At 39.6% G+C, this 21558-nt stretch overlaps 1 protein-coding gene across 2 annotated transcripts in view; it reads right to left on the bottom strand.

The window, feature by feature from the left end:
- Positions 1-3898: 3898 nt before the first annotated feature.
- Positions 3899-21558, bottom strand: part of calcr (calcitonin receptor) — a 267197-nt gene continuing 249537 nt past the window's right edge. For both annotated transcript variants that reach the window (XM_072575487.1, XM_072575488.1), the window contains exons 14-16: positions 17794-18012; positions 16724-16765; positions 3899-9337 (exon numbers count right to left, since the gene is read on the bottom strand). In XM_072575487.1, coding sequence (XP_072431588.1) covers positions 9116-9337; positions 16724-16765; positions 17794-18012 — 483 coding nt within the window. In that variant the 3' untranslated portion in view covers positions 3899-9115. The remainder of the gene's footprint in view (positions 9338-16723; positions 16766-17793; positions 18013-21558) is intronic.

Here is a 21558-nt window from a genome sequence, read left to right as displayed (position 1 = left end):
ATGTCTCACAAGCTTTATTGAATTCTTTGAGAATGTGATAGAACACATTGTTAAAGGAGGAGTAGTGGATGTGATGTATATGGATTTTATAAAGGTGTTTGATAAAATTCCCCATGGTGGGCTCATTCAGAAAGTAAGGAGTCATGGGATACAGGGAAATTTGGCTGTCTGGATGCAGAATTGGCTGGCCCATAGAAGACAGAGAGTGGTGGTAGATGGAAAGTATTCAGCCTGGAGCTCGGTGACCAGTGGTGTTTCACAGAAATCGGTTCTGGGACCTCTGACCTTTGTGATTTTTATAAATGATTTAGATGGGGAAGCGAAAGGGTGAGTTAGTAGGTTTGCCGATGACACGAAGGTTGGTGGTGTTATGGATTGTGTGGAGAGCTATTGTAGGTTGCAACGGGACATTGGCAGGATGCAGAGCTGGGCTGAGAAATGGCAAAGGCAGTTCAGCCTGGAAAAGTGCAGAATTGTGAAGTGATTCATTTTGGAAGGTCAAATTTCAATGCAGATTATGGCATTAAAGGCAGGATTTTTGGCAGTGTAGAGAAACACTGGTGTACAGGATCTTAGGGTTCACGTTTATAGATCCATGTCAAAGTTGCCATCCAAGTTGATAGAGTTGTTAAAAAAGCGCATGGTGTGTTGGCTTTCATTAGCAGGGAGGTTGAGTTTAAGAACTGTGAGGCTATGCTGCAGCTTTATAAAGCCATGGTTAGACCATACTTGGAATACTATGTTCAATTCTGGCTGCCCCATTATAAGAAAGATGTGGAAGTTTTAGACAGGGTACAGATGAGGTTTACCAGGATGCTGCCTGGACTGGAGGGCATGTCTTATGAAGAAAGGTTGAGGGAACTAGGGTTTATTTTCATTGGAGCAACGAAGGGTGAAAGGTGACTTGATAGACGTGTACAAGATGATGAGAGGCACAGATAGAATGGATAGCAAGAGACTTTTTCCCAGAGTGGAAATGCGAGGGAGCATAATTTTAAGGTGATTTGTGGAAGGTTTAGGGAAGATGTCAGAGGTAGGGGTTCTTTACACAGAGAGTGGTGGATGCATGGAGTGCACTGCCAGCAGTGGTAGTGGAGTCAGATCCATTAAGGATATTTAAGCAACCCTAGGATAGGATAGACACATGGATGATAGTAAAAAGAAGGGTATGTATGTTAGTTTGATCTTGGATTAGGATAAAAGGCTAGCACAACATTGAGGGCCAAAGGGCCTGTGCTGTGCTGTACTGTTCCATGGTCTCACTCCCTGAACCCCTTTCAAGGAGCTGATGTCTCTTTCTGCCTATGACATTGGTACCAATATGGATCACAACCACTAGTTTCTCATCCCCACCCCCACCATACCCCCCATCCCCCTTCAGAATATCCTGTGCCTGCTCTGAAACATTTTTTTACCCTGGCTCAGGGAGGCAACACATCATCCTGGAGTTTGGTGTGTGGCCACAGAAATGCCTATCTGTGTCCCTGATTATAGCACCCCCTATCACTACTGCTTGCCCAAACTTTGACCATCTCACTGTAACAGAGCCAGTCATGGTGCCACTGATCTCGCTGCTGCTTTCCCCTGAGAGGCCATTCATCCCAACAGTATCCAAAATGGTATATCTTTTGGGAGAGGGGAATGGCCACAGGGGACTTTTGCACTGCCTGCACATACTTATTGGTCTTCCTGGTGGTCACCCAACTCTTCTCTCTCTGTGTAGCCTTTATGATAATGTGACCAGCTCTCTAAACATGCTATCCACATTGGCAGCCTCATTGAATGCTCCATAGTGAGTTGATCTGCAGCTCCAGGCACTCCATGCAGCAAGTCAGGAACTGCAGCTGCACACTCTTCCTGCACATAGACAGTTCTTCTATAATGCAATGGTTGTGTTCTTGTGCAATCCCGCAATATAGAAAAATCATGCTTTAGAAGCAGTGCCTAAAGGGCTGGTGCTGTAATTGCGTTACAGCCAACACATGTTTTAAAAGCTCATGCTGTAGAAACAGCATTCCAATTCATCAATTGTATTACAGCAAACTTACATTGATGACACATGCATGATAACAGAACAACCTGCTGCAGTCACCAAGGATGCTGGAAGCGTTCCTGATTTCCAATATATTGCAAAGTTCTCCTGTTATTTTGAACCTTATCAACAATAGATAATAATTCAGGAACTGATTATACAACTTTACCCCTTAGATACCAAACGCGGGCCTCTCACTCTCAATCCTAGCAGATTACAACTACAAAAAATAAATACTTTATATCTCTCCAGACACTACTCACTCATTCCACAAACCTGGTTCCTGAGGAGCCAAGCCTATGTCACTTTTTGAGTCATGATGTCACCTCTGGAGTGCCACTGCTACATTCAGTTCCACGTTCGCTCTGACTGACCCCGTTCCTCAGGTATTTATCCTGCTGCTGACGTTCACTTCCAGGTTCACTCTCATTTGCTCTGCTCCCGCTGCTGTTGCTGCTTGGACTGACAGTTTTATGCCAACCTGAATTGGGAATATGTTAGAGCGAGTTGGAATGATTTTCCCTCCCTCCTTGTCAGGTGCTATATTGCATTCACAGTGCAGAGATCCAAACTGTGTCCTCATATTATATGGCACAGCAGATGCTGTCACTCCAAAGTAATCTTCCCAAGCACAAAAAGACATGAGCCTTGGTGAGAAAGTTGGGAAAATCATTAGTGTTCGACAATGAGGAGCTTCTTGATGTCAAGAACAAAAAGACCAATTTTTTCAACCAAGTGTTGAAGGGCAAGATGAGACTCTCATGAAGGAACTGCAAGAGACCTATTTGTGTGCCTTAACATCTTATTGGTGGTTATTCTTACCTTATTAAAATGCAGTTTTCCATTCCCCAAGCTGCTGAATAGAAAACAAATGCTAACAATTTGTGACATGAAAGTCAAAGTGATTATGTGGTGAACCCACCTGGCCACTTGGTCCTTGAGCCCTCCATCTTGGAAACCAGTCACCAACTTGTCTGGGGTAATGAATGTATACACTGTAACAATTACCTTCCCCACTCTGCCAATGTAATGCCCCCTATCTGCTACTGCACTCTCCTCACACTAAGGCGCACGCTCTATGACTTTAAATATTGCCTGCAACATCTTCCATCACTCACCCTCACCCACCCCGACCCCAACACCACTAACCCTGGTTGTCTTCTGTGTTGCCTGCTCACTCACTCGTGACACCTCGCCACCTGTTCCAAAAACTCTGCCACCTGCTTTTACCTCCCTTAATATTTGCCTCTCCCTTATTCCAGGCAGAGACCAGCCCATGTTTGGGTACAAAGAATCAAGACAGGTGATGGGCTGCCTGACATTCAGCTCTTCACCCCTTCTGAGAAAAGTATGTGAATCTGACTGTATCCAAGCCCCTGGACTGTTGTTCGATCCTGCCCTTGACTTACTGTTCTCAGACCCCTGAGTGAAGGCTATCACCATTGACTTTACTGACAACTGTGACAAACTTCCTGCCTTTATGTCTGTACAAACTAGCAAGGCAAGGCTGAACTAATAGGGCCCTCATGTCTCTAGCTGAGGTTTTAAAGTGCAACAAATGCAATTCAATACAATACAGGGATGCTGTTAGCATTAAGACAGCGATGAAAGCAGCTGCCAATCTGAGATACCAGAGACAACAGAGTACAAGGTATCCCTGGAGATCTTGGCAGTACTTCCACCAATGGCGAGTGGGAGGTTACCACGAGCGGGATGTTATGGGAATGCAGGTAATGAGGCAAGTTTATGAAGATAGCATGAGAAACCGTACCAAGCTTCATGGAGAAATCCCTCCAAGTAAATCCTCAAAACTATCACTTTCCTGATCTTGAATAAAATCCAGCATAAATGAATACAAAGTGGCAATATTTTGAATTCAATTTTAATGGTGCACTTAATTTACATAAACTTTAAATAACAGCTATTTCAAAAGCTGGAAATTTTCTTTTAGTTAGTAATGCTTTTAAGACAAACCTGGGAACAGGTTGAGGCGAATAATAAACAGGAACTGTGTTAGAGGTAAACACTGATATAGTGATCAAGTTAAAACTTAAGCATTAAAAACAAATCCATGGAGGAGAGAACAAGTGTACAGAGAGTGTGTCTTACTGGTGATACCTTACCACATCTTCTTTGTAAAATTCACTGCACAACATAACAGAACATTATGTATTGTGTTAAGCAATGAACTGTTCATAATTGCTTACGTACAAAATTGTTAAACTGTTTTTAAAGTACAAAAAGACATGATTAAGTGAATATAAGAATATGCTGGTTAGCATGAAAGCTTTTTTTGTTTTTTTGTTAATTACTGTTAACATTGGTTACTTCTTCACCTGAAGCAACTCAACCTGCCTAACGTGGAATCCATTATTTTGGAGCCCTTTGGTAATGAAATGTAATGTAACTGAAAGTTCCTTGCATAGGGAATAGTCTGTCCCAGTCAAGCAGCATTCCTTGCCCTGCTCTCAGTTAAAATTAGGCACCAATTATTTCATGAATGCCTGCTCTGTACATTTCAAGATGATCCTACTGGCTTTGGGGAGCGGTCTTTGACACAGTCTTTTGATTAGACTAGGACAAGAATGAATTATATACATCTTCCACTCCTTTGTAACTGCTCCATCTTGCTTCCACAAGAGTAATCGGCTTTAAAAGCAATCCCACATTTTTCCAGCAAAGTGTTTTATCACAGGATTGTTGTGGCGTGGAAGGAAACCATTCAGCTCATCGTACCTGCACCAGTTCTACCACCTAGTGCCAATCTCCTGCCTTTTCCCCATACCCCTGCACACCATTTCCATCCAAATAATCATCCAATGCTCTCTTCAATGTCTCAATTAAAACTGCCCCCACCAACTTGCAGGCAGTGCATTCCATACCCTAGTTACTCACTGTGCGAAAATGTTTTTTTTTACATCGTGTGTTTCATTTGCATACCACTTTATGCTACATGCAACAATGGAAATGCAATTTGATAGTCCCATAAGTAGAATTTGAGAGACTGATGTTAATAGTTACCACTTGTACAAATAGCATCAATGGTATTAGCATATTTAATTGCCTTCTTATGCTGTTATTTTGCTCCTGCCATTACCACTTTAACTGACCAGAGAGCCTACCTGATTCAGCAGGAAGATTACCTTAATATGCAATAAGTGGTGTTATAATGTGCACAGGACTTCAGTTGCAATTGTGATATGAATGGATGGAATGTGATCCATCTATGGATTCATCATATTTGTTATAATTCTCAACTTGTTTTTATCACTGAAAGTCATTTTTAGGTTTGAAAGCTGATCCTTCTTGTGAAACTTATGAAATATATACTGCAATAAATCATGGTACCAGATGTTCAGCAGCCTAACTTTAATTGAACTCCTAGAGTAGATCAAGACATGGCTCACAGCAACTATGCCTGTTTTAAAGATGTCATAATTATTTGATCTCCAAAGTGAGGGAAGTAGAGTATTGGTTTGATGAGAGTGAGATCTGGGCTTCAGTATTGCTTGGGTCACATGGTAGTGACATAACACAACACAAATGCCCACTTTGTTGCAAAACATAATTGAAGCATCTTAGAACCAAATTGTTGCACCCAGTCAACCAGTTAAATATGACCAGGGTGGGGAAGTTTGTGCCCATTTAGTTCCACTTTTATACCCTCTCATGGTAATATCAATATCTAAAGTTTTCCAGATCACAGTTTGGGTCTCATCATTGTAAAAACATGATGAGATATTTCTATCTTTAAAAAGGCCTTTCATACAAAGAACTCTTACAAACATGTTCTGGAGTTTGAGAATTCATCATATTTTTATAATTCTCAACTTGTTTTTATAGTTGAAAATCATTTTTAGGTTTGAAGGCTGATCCTTTTTGTGTGAAACTTATGAAATATATACTGCAATAAATATTTACTGCAATAAATCATGGAAAAGTCCTGAACTTAGATAAGATTACTTGCTAATTTGAGTTCATCCTACTTCTGAATAAACTAAGGCTCCATTGGTGAGTGAGACCAATGGCATGGGTTCAATTCCTGCAGTTGTGGTTACCATGAAAAGCTTTCCTCTCCCTCACCTTGGGCATGGTGACTCTAAGTTAAACCACTGTCATGTCTCTCTAATTACAGAAGGGCCCTATGGTCCAATTGGACTCTGGTGACCTTACCTTTTAATAATCCATAAGATTTTTAGTCATGAGATATCTCCTAAGTAAGACGGGAGGAACAATTCCTCTGATGTTTATATGGTTTGATTTGTTCAATATTTCGAGACAAACTCTAAAAACATTCTGCAAGAAGATATTTACAATCTCAGTAGGAATACTGACACGGCAAATCTTCACTGATGAACCAAAGTAGTGACAGGATATAGGCACCGGAGGAATTTTAAATGCATGCTTTCTATTTTGCAATTGCCTTAGCATGGGGAAACTTGTCATAATTTTCTAATGTTTTATGTAAAGATAATGTTAAAAACTTTTAGAAAGTGCAATATTTTAAATAGCTTGATATGCACACAAAAATAAACTTCATCTATTCACCTGATGAAGGAGCAGTGCTACGAAAGTTAGTGCCTCCAGTTAAACTTATTGGACTATAACCTGGTGCTGTGTGACTTTTAACTTTATTCTAAACTAGCTTTGTACCATACAGAGCTCCTTACTAAAAAGATCATTTGCTGTCACAACATTTTCTACCATTGTCTTGCTCTCATGATTTGTTGATTATCGACACAAAACAAAACCTAATTAAGTTAAATCCTGGTACAGGCCCTGAAGAAAGCTGTAATTACCAATGTGAACAAGTCACTGTGAAAGAATCCATTAGTTTTAAGAGAACTCAATCTATGAGCAATAGTAGATATGTTTATATTGTGCTAACCTTTAAATAATCCACATGTGGTAGAACACCTTCAAAACCCTAACTCTCATGAAAACACATTGTTAAAGGATCAATTTAAAAGGATCAATTTCTCAGCTTTGCTTTTTATTGTCTTGTTTGGCTCTTCATCCTGAAATGCCAATGTGCTCCTTCAGTTCACTGCATTCAGACAACATTAATAATAATCGTATTTGTTATTTGGCTGGCATCGGAAACGGCAGTGAGAATTAAGCAAAATTACAAGTTTATTAAATAAAAGAGTTCCTTTCATATAGCTGTCTTTTGCCAAAATTTCTTACAGCCAGGTAAGTACTTATTAAACATAATCACTGGGATAGGAAATGCAGCCTACTTACTGAGTAAGTGCAAAAAGCAATGCAATAATGATCGAACAATCTGTTTTTTATGAACTTTGTTGGATTCTGAATAATGGCTGAAATACAAGACCCGATTAGCAGCATGGCATCTTTTCTGCTCCATCTCAGACGCTGGATGGCTCTTGGTTTTCCATCTCTTCCAAAAGATGCCACTCCCATCAGTGAAGCATCAGCTTTGACCTTTGAATATGTTCTCAATTCAACCAGCTCAGAAAGATTATTATACATCTCTGGAATAGGTGGGACCTGAGCCCCATGCTTCTAGGTAAGAGAAAGGGACACTATCTTTGTGTAAATGAGCCCACTCCATCCCCAGACTTAACTTTAAATACTGGAGATGGAGTTAAACCCACAATCTGCTGGCTCAGGGGTGAGAGTATTACCAACTGAGTCATAGCTGAGACTAACTATTATTAATTGTTAATGAACAGACAAGCCATAACTGAAGAGTCTTGAGCGATACATCCTGACAATATTCCTATTAGGTTCATCATGCTCTAATTTCACATCACATGACTGTACTCATGACAGAAATGTTGGGAGGGAAGGGGACAGCCTTGTTGAGAGATGTGCTGAGAGATGGGTGGCCTTGTAAAATGGAAGATATCGAAGGTCGACCCACCACCACTGTGTATTCTTGGAGGTGGGACCTCAAGGATGTGTCACTTGTCAACTGGAGGTGTGTGACCAATTGAACACATTGGTCAATTTAGGGCAATTTCCCAACCTTGGTCAATTTAGGGCAATTTCCCAACCTTGTTAGCATTGGATGGTAGTACTTCCATGAGAGAGATAGCTGGATAAGCCCTGGAAACATGCCTAATGGCTTACACAGATTTGGGGAACCATGATGGAGGGTGTACCTTCCTCCATGAACCGCTGGGTCTACTTGCCTGGCCCAAATATGATTAATTAAAAGCACACAGACTTGTTTTTGAAGATGCCTCAGCAAGGAGGTGCTCATTTGTTCTTCCTGCAGACTCAGCCATCTCGATTTGTGGTGTTGGTGAGCTGCTGGTGGGTGGGGGGGTGGGGGTGGGAGGTGGGGGGTGCTTGACAGCATCTTCTTACTTTACTGCTGCGACTATAACAAGGCCCAGGATCTCACCACTTATTCCCATGGGAGCAGAAGCACTTCCATTTGCAATGGTGGGACCACCAATCATACAGAAAAGTTCTGGCCCATGTGTCTCTGTGCATGCAGCTTGTCTTCACAGTACAATACAAGGAAATAAGATATACCGTGTGAACCAGAAAGACCTGTAACTAATCGTAAAAATTTGCACAAATTTCAAACTAGTATTAATAGAGGAGCTGACTTTGGGGACAAAAACTAAATCTTCAAGGCCTCTTAAGTTTTATGAGGAGTGTAACAAAAACCAATGAATAAAATTCAAAGCAGTAAATCAATTGGTTGAAGTCTGCAGCGTGCTTGGCTCAGATTTACTACACAGCGTGCTACGTTGCATACTGTCCTGGTGTTTCTGTGCAGTCTGTGATACTGGTGCAAGTTCTTTGAATTTTTCTCAGTCACACTTTTGTGATGGGGCTTTGTTTTTTTCAATGACTTGCAGCCATGGAAATGTCACTCGTGTCAACCAACAACTCCATTTTCCAGTCAGATTTCTGAAAGTAGCACTGTATGAAATATGGCAACATCTCTCTCATCTGGCTCCATTCTGGACTGCTGCTACCAGAAAAATGTTGACTTTTTTTTTCCCTGCTGGATCAGGTTGCTTATAATAGAGACTAACAGTTGAAACTGAAGTCTATGTTTTAATAGGGAAAATGTGACTTGTATTATTATTTTCGGTAAAGTCAAGCATACATCTCTTTTGACTTTAGGGCAGCAATTTCAGACTCTTCCACATATTTGCCATTTAAATGTTCACTATTGCTGTCATGATGATACAGGTAAACAGGAACCTCTGTGATGGATGTCGCTGTATACGAGGTTGAACGCATGGAGCAGTGTTCACGACGTCGCTGGCCCAATTGTATTTTATATTGCATCCACTGTCTCTTCAGAGCTGCCTGCATCTAAGGGGTTGACGTAATTAAAGATTCATCATTTGTTTGACACTATAAGTTCCATGCAGTTTAATGTACATCATTATAAGCAGCAAAAATATGGCACTTTATGCACTTTACTGCTCTTTCAGAAATATCCTGATCTAACACAGATATAATAGCAGTGCAGACTATGACATCAAGTCTCTATGCCACCTCCATTCCCCCACCCCCCCGCCAAACCTCTCCTTCACATCAATGTCCCCACCTTTCTACACCTCTGAAACTATAGTTTCTGTTTACTTTCCGGGTGAGGACCTGAAATTCATGCCCTGAAACAGGCAGCCGAATTTAGATTTAGATTTGATATGAGGACATAAATATGCCACCAGAAATGTGGCTAGTGCTGCCTTCTGGGTTTCTGCTTCGCTTCCCTTGCATAATCCCAAAGTAGGTTAAATGTTTCAGACCTACTGCTTCACTCAATAATAAAGTAGCTGGTCCATTGGCTGTGGAAGCAGGTTGAGCTTAATTTTCTAATTTTGAGGCTTAAGGCCAAACATTTCTATTTACATTAACTTAACTGAAAATGTATGTGGAATTTATAAAGTCACAAATTTTGATCTAATGCTTTATTTTTGTATTTGCCTGGGTGAGGGACAAAATCAAATACTAAACAGACTAAACAAAACTAAACAATAACATTGCCTATCTTGGGCTGCGTTAATGTAAAAGTGACATTATTTTTGCTGACAATGGGAGTTAATATGCAAGTGGCAAATGTCTTTTGAAGTTGACCATAGCTTTTTAATAAAAGTCATCAACAGGAGATCAATGCCATAATTGGCATATAGAGGAGAAAACAATATCTTGTATGTACAGTGTGTAACAAGAAAATATTTGAGCCTGACTGCCAAAGTGTTAGCTTCTCGATGCATGCCATTCCCTGGCTTGAAGAACATAACATTTCACAGTAAAGTATTTTGTCATTTATTTATTCCCCAAATGCTCCTTGTTCATTATCAAATGCTTCTTTTCAATTTTGCCATCTGTTTCTCATTGTCTCTTTCAGTAATAGGCCACTTCAAAAGGTATTAATAATTAGTAATGTAGTCTGGGATTGGAGTCATATGAAGTGGTGGTAGATATCTATTGAAATATCAGTGGAATTTAATGATAATTCATTGTCATTTCATAGTCAAATTGTTTTAGTGCTCACCGACAGATTTGCTGAAGTCAATTTTCATAAGTTACCATGGTAGGATTTATAGTCATATCTTTTCATTACATTAGTCTTGTACAGCAACCACAAGGTTCTCATACCCAATAGACCTAATTTATTTTCCAAATGATTTCCTCTTAATCTTTAAGAACACCTCGTTCATTCCTCAGATACTCAATTGTTTTCCAAATGTGTATTAATAAGTCTCACTTTTGCTTATAATAATTGCTCATTCTGTAAGTGGCCCCATAATTATTCTCTATGAATCACTTATACCTTGTACATCTGGATATCAATAATTAATTAATGTCTTGTTGAACATGCAAGCAGTTCAATGCTGTTGAAATTTTGAAGCTTTGTTTGGTGTGAGAAAATAAATTCTGCATTTAAACGGTTGCAATATCTTAATTAAAACATTTTTGATGTGCAAGACTTTTAATTGCATCTGATTTAAAAGTAACAGCCTGCATAAGAATTTTGATGCATGAGAATATATTCGTGAGGCATCTATTTTCTACTCAATTATATTAACAATAAGGAAGCTACTTTAGGGAGAATGGATAATTTAATCACAGTTGTAGGGGTTACACGAGATAAACTAAGGAAGGGTGTCCCCAGTGACTGGGCACTCCAGAACAAGAGGTCACAGTTTAAAGGCAGACTATTTAGGACTAAAATGAGGAGAAATTTCTTCAGAGTGATGAACCTGTGGAATTTTCTGCTGCGGAAAGCAGTTAGGGCTAAAACATTGAATGTTTTCAAGAAGAATATAGTTCTTAGTGCTAAAGGGATGACAGGGCATGGGGAGAACATGGGGACAGGATACTGAGTTGGATGATCAGCCATGATCATATTAAATGGCAAAGCAGGCTCAAAGGATTGAATGGCCTAATCTTGCCCCTATTTTCTATGTTTCTATGGAACCATAATACTTTTCCCATAGGTTTTCTCTATAAATAACAGTTTTCATTTTGATCTCTAATCTGGGTACAGCCCTGCCACCACCACTTTCACACCCTTCCCAAAAGTAATACTGAGTAATGGATCATTTAATAAGAAGAACATAACCTGCTTTGTTAAGTAACGGAGTATTACAGGCAATCCAAAAGAAAACTCATGTTCCTAAAAACGTAGGCAACTAAGATAGTATCATATAAGATAATAATCTCTTACTAGCAATGTACTCTTGTCTTTATCCCAGCCAGTTGTAAGATAGTGATTGGTACTATTGTGAGATGAATGTATAAACATGTTCATATAACATTCCTGTGACTATGACATTAAAGTTAGCAGCCAAAGGCCTATCACAACAATAATTTCCAGCCTATAAATCATTAGTTAGAATGACCAAAATTATTAAATTGTGAGGAGAGGTTGTGTAGGATTCCGTCAAGCATAGAAGAGCAACAAATTATTTAAATTGGGTGTTAAAGATAATTAAATAATTTGATAGACTAGATAGACAGAATCTATTTCTGGAAAGTCCAGAACACGAGGCAATATGCTTAAAATTATAGGTAGGCTATTCAAGGTAATGTCACAAAACACCTCCTCATGTAAAGACTGGTAGGATTCTTCAGGAAAACACTCAAAACAGTAGTTCTGTCTACTTTGCAACAACAACTTGTGTTTCTTTATCAATGCAGAGGCACACCTTAAGCCATTTTAGAGAGCATTGGAGATTGAGCAACTGGAAAGAAGCAAGAAAGGAGTGGTGGGGAGCACAGTGCATTTCTGATATGCACTTAAAGACCATCTTGAGGTTGTGAAAGGTGCTCCATAAATGTAACACCAACGTACTGTTGTTAAGTTAAAATGTGTTAGGAAGACAGTGTGGTGTAGTATGCACAGTAAATAAAGAGCCTAGATTTTCAGCCATGGATTGACAACACAAAACATGGACATTCCCAGCTATGCAATCCTGTCTGGGGGAAAATGGTCCAGAAAGTTGGATTTCTGTTTCTGGATGGCAGCATTCCCTTGCAGTCAGGTCAGGCAACCTTGGAATAATAGCAAAGGCTGCTGAGTGCAAAAGCAAGTTATGGGAGGCTAAGAGCAAGTGAAAAAGCAGGCATTCATTTTTTTTCACACATTTGAAATGTTTTTTCAACGATTTAAAGGGTGAAATACTTTGTTAACTCTCTTCGACAGGTACTTCTAATATTTTGGCAGTTGATTTTTACACATCTCTTAACAGTTCAATGATCTTGACAACAATGAATAACGTGCTCTTTGTCACAGCTACTTTTAGCAATTTTAAAGGGGACATTATCTCTTCAAAGGATGTATTGGAGCAAGGTCGAAAATGGTGCCTTTCCACTTAAAAAGGGGTCCTCTCACTACTGTAATAAATCATCCAAGTTCAGACCTGCTCTTGCCATATCGAATGTGCATATTCGGGTTTCACACTTCTGTATGATCCAAATCACCCTTCAGTAAAATTAGGGCGCACGGGATTGGGGGCAAAGTACTAGATTGGATAGAGAATTGGTTGGCTAACAGGAAACAAAGGGTAGTGATTAACGGCTCCATTTCGAAATGGCAGGCAGTGACCAGTGGGGTACCGCAGGGATCCGTGCTGGGACCGCAGCTTTTTACAATATATGTAAATGATATAGAAGATGGTATCAGCAATAACATTAGCAAATTTGCTGATGACACAAAGCTAGGTGGTAGGGTGAAATGTGATGAGGATGTTAGGGGATTACAGGGTGACCTGGACAAGTTAGGTGAGTGGGCAGATGCATGGCAGATGCAGTTTAATGTGGATAAATGTCTGGTTATCCACTTTGGTGGCAAGAACAGGAAGGCAGATTACTACCTCAATGGTATCAAATTAGGTAAAGGGGCTGTTCAGAGAGATCTGGGTGTTCTTGTCCACCAGTCAATGAAGGCAAGCATGCAGGTACAGCAGGTCGTGAAGAAGGCTAATAGCATGCTGGCCTTCATAACAAGAGGGATTGAGTATAGAAGCAAAGAGGTGCTTCTGCAGCTGTACAGGGCCCTGGTGAGACCACACCTGGAGTACTGTGTACAGTTCTGGTCTCCAAATTTGAGGAAAGACATTCTGGCTATTGAGGGAGTGCAGCGTAGGTTCACGAGGTCAATTCCTGGAATGGCAGGATTGCCTTACACGGAAAGACTGAAGCGACTGGGCTTGTATACCCTTGAGTTTAGAAGACTGAGAGGGGATCTGATTGAAACGTATAGGCTTATGAAAGGACTGGACACTCTGGCAGGAGGGAACATATTTCCGTTGATGGGGGAGTGCCGAACCAGAGGACACAACTTAAAAATACGGGGTAGACCATTTAGGACAGAGATGAGGAGAAACTACTTCACACAGAGAGTGGTGGCTGTGTGGAATGCTCTGCCCCAGAGGGCAGTGGAGGCCCAGTCTCTGGATTCTTTTAAGAAAGAATTGGATAGAGCTCTTAAAGATAGTGGAGTCAAGGGGTATGGAGATAAGGCTGGAACAGGATACTAATTAGGAATGATCAGCCATGATCATATTGAATGGCGGTGCAGGCTCGAAGGGCAGAATGGCCTACTCCTGCATCTATTGTCTATTGTCTATTGTCTATTGTCTAATTGATGATTTAATGGCCAGCAGCAAAATATGCACATATGTCCATTCTCACCCCCACACAAATTAGAATTGCCACATTCAGGAGTGGGATTCATGATTACTGGGCTGTTTCACCATGGTCACCAATGTTGGAAGAGATGGTGTAGGAGCAGAGAGTAGAATAGCTCCAAATGAGAACACAGTTTATGTTAAGATTGTAGTGTGATTAACAGACATGAGCACCTAAATACCTAACCAGCCCAAATCATTCTAGAACCTGTTTTTGATCCTTTATCAGTCATGTTACCATAATTGTCCAATATTTTGAGCATTATATAAATTTAATTGTGAACTGATTTCAGTGTGGTTTTCTAACTTGTGCAGACTGAATAATGTTTTAATTGAACTTCTTGTTGGTGCCTTGAAGGTTATTAGTTTATTGTTGTGGTCCTGTTCGCCGAGCTGGGAATTTGTCTTGCAAATGTTTCGTCCCCTGTCTAGGTGACATCCTCAGTGCTTGGGAGCCTCCTGTGAAGCGCTTCTGTGCTGTTTCCTCCGGCATTTATAGTGCTTTGTCTTTGCCGCTTAGGCGGTTGGCACAGGATTCCCATTTCCTGGCTTGTCTTAGCGTCTCTCGCCCGTAGGTGTTCAAAGTTTGGGAGAAGATTTGTAGCTCGGGTGCTCGTTGTTGTGGTTCTGTTTGCCGAGCTGGGAATTTGTCTTGCAAACGTTTCGTCCCCTGTCCAGGTGACATCCTCAGTGCTTGGGAGCCTCCTGTGAAGCGCTTCTGTTTATTATTACAGAACTGCAATAAAGCTTTCACTTTTGGTTACCTGTGTTTTTGCTTTTGCACCTGTTTATCTATTGTTTACTTATCTATGCTACTTAACTCTGCGATCTGCCTATATTGCTCGCAAGACAAAGCTTTTCACTGTACCTCGGAACACATAACAATAAATTCAGTTCAATTCCAAGTCATGCAAACTTGAAGGTTTTGAGTTCAATTTCAATTTGTGCTGTGTTAATTGTTCTCAGGAACAGTTGGGCAGAACAATTTATCTCAGTGTCCAGGAACTAAGAAGGAGATAATCATTAAAAATGGTTTTTGCTATTGATTGCTGGCAGGAGATCAGCCTTGCTCCTTGTATCCCAATTATGCAGCCTTGTTTTCTTTTGTAAGTTCTCTAGTTGGAGTTGATTTATTCTGATATTTAGTTTTGTGGAGACTATTTATTTCTGCTACCTTGTTGGATTGGCCAATTTTTATTTGGAATCTTAGACTGAGTACAAGTGAGATATCCAACTGTGGCAAATACCACTAAATACAGTGTGGTCCTGGGTGGCACGATGGCTCAGTGGTTAGCACAGTACTAGGGACCTGGGTTTGATTCCCGCCTCGGGTGATTGTTTGTGTAGAGTTTACACATTCTCCCTGTGTCTGTGTGGGTTTTCTCCGGGTGCTCCAGTTTCCTCCCACAATCCAAAGATGTGCAGGTCAGGTGAATTGGCCATGCTAGATTGCCCATAGTGTTAGGTGCATTAGTTAAGGGTAAATATAGGGTAGGGGAATGGGGCTGGGTGGGTTGCTCTTCAGAGGGTCAGTGTGGACTGGTTGGGCTGAAGGGCCTGTTTCCATACGGTAGAGAATTGAATCTAATCTAAACTTTAGCACAATGACCACTGGATTGTGGTCAGGAGCAAGAACCATTACTAATGACTGTTTTCCTCCATAATCGAAGGAACTAGGAATACCATTTTCTTACTCCTGCTCTCAGCCAACTGAACAAGGCACAAACTGAAAGTGAATTTAGAACACACTCGTTTGTATGACTTGGGTGCCTACTTTTTAAACCTACAATATCACATTTAATGTAGCAATTCTTTTTTGTTATCACCAACTGAGCCCTGAGTTTCATGCATCTAAATGTGTCCTGGATTTAGTGTGAGATATCTGTGCAGTCTATTCCTTTTACATTTATATTCACATTAAGGTTGACATTCCTTGTGTTATTGCCTTAGTTTCTGTACTTCTCAGCAATTTGTCTAAATGCTTGCACATCAAATCTCTGTTTTGGATTTATAACGTACTCCCAGTCATACAATTGCACATTTTGTCCCTTAGTTTATTCAATGCAGTTAATGCTCCTTCTAGCACATCGTACTGTCTCAATTTTGTCTGTTTCCTCAGGTTCCATGTCCACAATATTCTTTTGCTCTTTATTGAAAGTGTTCTGAGAGATCTTTCTGTGTTAGTGGCGTGTTATTCACAATATATATAAATAATTTGGATGAGGGAACATAATGTAACATCTTAGAGTTTGCAGATGATACCAAGTTGGGTGGGAGGATGAACTGTGACGAGGATGCAGAGATCCTTCAGCATGATCTGGGCAGGTTGGGTGAGTAGGCAAATCCATGGCAGATGTTTTATTTATGTTACAATTCTAAGCAACTGTGACCAGAAGGCCAATGTGCAGCTTGATGCCTTGGACATTTTAAATTTTGTCAACACATTTTTTTTTCAATTTATTGCAGAAAGACAATATTATAAAGCACACAATAATGGCAAATGTACATTTAATGCATTTGCTTCCTGAGGCAAAGTATTTAGCTCTTTCTTACTTACCTCGCCATTAAAGTAGCAAAATATGGTGGCCACTAACAAACCCTATGGGGGAATAAAATTTTCATAAATTAATAAGCACAAAATATGTTAAGATAAAGTAATAGAAATTAAAATACCAACAACATGAACCTGTATAACACCTTGAACATTGTAAAATATTGCAAGGTACTTATTGCCCGAATACTGCCCTTGGAAGACATACCAAGAGCTCAAAATTTTCTGATATGTGATGTTAAGAAATTTTATGATTTATCATAAAGCAAACATACTCTCTGACTTCTTTAATGGTTTCCCTGTTTTCTGGCACAACAGAATATAAGAATTTGTGAAACTATGTTGTTAACCTGAATATTGCCAAGAAGACACCAAATATGTTAGTCTGGTAGTCAGTGAAAAATAAACCTGCAGATGTTACTGGACAAATATACCGTTGCCAATAATTTGTCGACCCAGTGGAAAATTTGAGATTTTTGTTTTTCAATAAGAAAGACTTGATAGAAAAAAAGCCTCTATTAAGGGCTAAACCATATGTACAGGTCTTGGAAAATCATGGCTGCACTCTGTTAAAGAATCTATGAAAATCCTGTTTTCCCCGCAAAATTATAAACCTCTTCCCTGCTGACAATTATCTATGTTAAGTGCTTCAACAAGCTTCTCAGCACTGCTTCCAGCTAATCTCTCTCATTTACACCTTTCCCTGTTGCTCCAAATTCTACAGGAAATTGAATTTTACTGCATACAGGCAGGAATTCTCATCATAGTTTTGCCTAATCATCTATTTCCATGCACAAAATGCAATAGTATCTTAAGGAAGAAGACTGGAGTAGTAGGAAGGTAAAAATTGGTGACTGATTCTGCAAACTAAAATAGGAATTGAGAAGAAAAGGCAAGGAAAGGCAAGTGAATGTACACTGTCAACATTGTGGAAAGGCAAGAGTTGCACTGTGGCCCAAATACATTGCAGCATTATAATTAAGGCTAACCTAACATAAATTACACATTACGATGGGTACTTAAATTGCAGTCGGCGAAATAAAGATCTTTATTTAGGAAACAGCTTAGTGGCGTACCTGGTAATGCACAAATATGTGCATAATGTAGTCATAAATTTCGCCAGCAAGTCGGTTTTCTGGCCTCCAAGGGATAATGACAAACTGAATTCCCAGCAGTGGCACAAGTATTAAAGTTGCTCTAACAGCCTTCATGTACATATTGCTTTCAGTGCGGTGGGTATCTCTTAGCTTTGTAACCAGGACACGGACTATGTTGAGCAAGAAGAAAAGGTTGACCTGTGAATCACACAGAAGTAATGTTATTAGACTCAAAAAATGATGAAGTATGAGATAAATCTGGATAACAGACTTAGATTTTGTTGTTTAATTGTTCACAAGAAATAAACTTTTTTTTTGTCTGAAGGAGACTGAACAGAAATATTTAGCTCAGTGATATTGAGCTACAAATGTGTGATGCAAATATACATGAACAGGCCACTAGGCCCATCCATGTTTTGCATATCTATTAAATAGTGCAATCCCATGTTCCACTTCCCCGAAACATTCATAATGACGATCCTGGGAAAAAGCCACAGAAAGCAACCAAAACTGATTTTCTCAAATTGCTGAGACAATCAATCAAGCTTCAGTGGACTGAAGTTATTGATAATGAAGTGTTACACAAGTTCTACTAAATTACACATACATGTTTATCTAATTATATCAGAGAAAGTTATAAATTGGTCATTCATGCTGTTGAGCACAAGGCAGTAAAGATATTAATTGCATGTTAAGTATGTATGGGTATAATTCAGAAATAACCTGAATTGTGACAATTACATTAAAGGAAGATTTAATTTTATATAATAGCTTACATGAACTCAGGACATTCCAGAACACTTTAAAACTAATTAAATACTTTAAGAAACATATTGTTGTTCTCTTGGAATCATGGCAGCCAATTCATGTGCAGCAAGTTTCCATGAACAGCAGTCAACAATAGTAACTCTCTCACCCTCAAAGTAATGTGGGCATTTTTAACATACCCTTGAAAGAGCAGAGTGAACCTTGGCTGTCTTTTAAAAGACAGTTAACATCTCCAACAATGTAGCATTCCCTCAGCATTGAGCTGGAGTTTTTGCTTAAGTTTTTATGCTCAGGTCTCCAAAGTGCAACTTGAAATGGCAATCCTGTGATCTAGAGGCAAACTTGCTATCAACTGAACATCAGCTGACATTATGAATAATGCATAAATTGACTCAATCATAGAGAGTATGCAGAATTTGCAAAACTATCTTTCAATTAACTCTCTGATTAGGATGGAACAAATGATATCCATGATGCATTGTGAACAATCTGCAGATGGGGTGAGCTTGATAGACAGAATGGACCTGGTTTATATAATTACAAATAATTTCTGATTGATTATGGTTGATGTCATTGTTAAACTTGCATTAAAGCCTTTTCATGGTTAATAATAAGTTACTATATTTAACAAATAGGATGCTGCAATAGAATCCTGCTCAAACATTATCCCCTGAATACATTATACACTTATTGCAGAATATTTTGATTTCATTGTTTTATAGGAAAATTGAGAATTCCAGTTTATCCACAGCAGAATCTGAACTGAGGAAGTATGTGTGTTATTAGTTGAAAATCAAATAGTGCCAGAAATAGGAAACACGGAAGACAATATTTCCTTTTGTGAAAGTGGGAGAATAGCATTAATTTGTAATTAAACTATAGGAACATGTGGCTTGGTAACATGGAATTCTTAATAATTTGGTTGAGTCATTAGCAGTGGGAAAAACATAGCTAATCTCCTGCTTTTCATCAAAAGTAATTTTACGATTTGCTGAATCAAGGTATAAAAATAAGTCATGCATTACCGGAAGGTTATGATTTCACTAGAGAGGGTAGAAAAGAGATTTATGAGTATTTTGCTGGGAATGGAGAATTTTAGCTTTGATGAAAAATTGGGAAGGCTAGAATTGTTTTCTTTGAAACAGAGGGCAATATAAATATGATGTTTAAAGTTGTGATGGACATAAATGCAACGGATAAGAAGGACATATTTCCCTTAGGAGAGTGATATCAATAACTAACAGGTATAAATTTGAAGTGATTTTTGGAAGGAGTTGGAATACATTTTTCACAACCCAGCAAATTGTAGGGCCTGGAACTCACTGCCTGAAATGGTGATGAAAGCAAATATCACATTTAAATGAAAACACATTTGAATATGTAGTTGAAGTTCTGTAAAGTACAGGGAATAGACCAAGAGTTGGAAGATGATATTTGGCTTCAGAGCTCTTTTTCACCATATATGCATGAACTGAATGGCCTCTTCCTGCGCCAAATATAGCAATACGGACCTCTTGTAAAATTTAAGTCAGTGAGAATCAAGGAGAATGTTTCACCAACTGGAGTCAGCCTAGCACAAAGGAAGGTGGATGGGGTTGTTGGAGGCCAATTATCTTAGCCACAGGAAATCACTACTGCAGTTCCCCAGGGTAGTTTCCAAGAAGCGGGCCTCTTCAGCTGCTTCATCAATGACCTTCCCTCCCAAAGGTCAGAATGAAGGGTGTTCACTGAGAATTGCAGAATGGTTCTATTTACAACTCCTCAGATACTGAAGCAGTCTGTGTCTATCAACTGTAAGACCTCAACAACATTCATTCTGGGATTGACCAATGGGGAGTAACATTCATACTAGTCAAGTGTCAGGCAAAGGCCATCTCTAACAAAGGAAAATGCAACCATTATCCATTGAAATTCAATGCATTATCATTGTTGAAGCCCGTCCATCAATCTCCTGGGAGCCACCATTGATCAAAATCTCAAATGTACCAGTCACATAAATCCTTTAAAACAAGTGTCATAGACTGGGTTTTCCGCAGCAGTGTCCTCAAAGTGTACACAAAGGATAAATCAAGAGTATAATGGACGTCCCCACTTGTCTGGATGAATGTGACTCCAAAAACACTCAAGCAGAAAGCACCTCGCCTGATTTGGGACTCCATTCACCACTTTAAATATTCAATCCCTCCACTACTGTTTCACTGTGACCACAGTCTATCTCAAGGACTGTTACTGATAATAGTTGGTGCATGTTATGCTGGGCCAGTGTTCCTTTAACAGGCGAGTATTGCAACTACTGGTGAGTCTCAGTTATTTTGTACTGAATAGATACTCGGCTCCAGTAATATAAAAAGCCATACAAAGTTGTTTACTGCAATCCAACAGGGAGGTTTGTTAATCACTTTGCACAAGCCCACAAACCTGACCAATGAGTCACCAGTGATCATGTGACTCATGTTTTACAATGGACAATGTACCAGAGTAACAAAAACCAACTATAATACATAACATATACAACTCAGCAACTTGCCAAGCCTTCTTGAACCACATTTTCCAAAACTGTGATCTCTGCTACCCAGGAGGACGATGATAGCAGGTGAACCAGAACCCCACCCCAAATCCTACACCAAATCACTCGCCTTCCTAACTTCCTTGTCCTCCTTCATCATCATTGGGTCAGGTTCTTTCAACTTCCTCCCTAACTGCAGTGTAGGTGTCCTTTCACCTCAGGAATACAGTGCTTCGAGTAACAAGCAGCTGGCTCCCATTTTCTCAAGATTGATTAAAGATAGGCAATAAAATCTAGCCTTATCAGTCACACCTACCTTCTATCACTGAATAAGAAGAAATCTATGATTAGATGCTTGCGCAGATAGGCTGATCACACAGAGATAGTCAAGAGGGTACTGCTGGGATCAGTGTAACCTCTGCTCTGCAAATTTGTAACCAAGAGAAAGGTGAGAAAGAGGAATAGGTCAA

Source organism: Chiloscyllium punctatum, chromosome 8, assembly GCF_047496795.1.
Source record: "Chiloscyllium punctatum isolate Juve2018m chromosome 8, sChiPun1.3, whole genome shotgun sequence".
Classification (NCBI taxonomy): Eukaryota; Metazoa; Chordata; class Chondrichthyes; order Orectolobiformes; family Hemiscylliidae; genus Chiloscyllium; species Chiloscyllium punctatum.
This window is presented reverse-complemented; position numbering and strand designations above follow the sequence as displayed.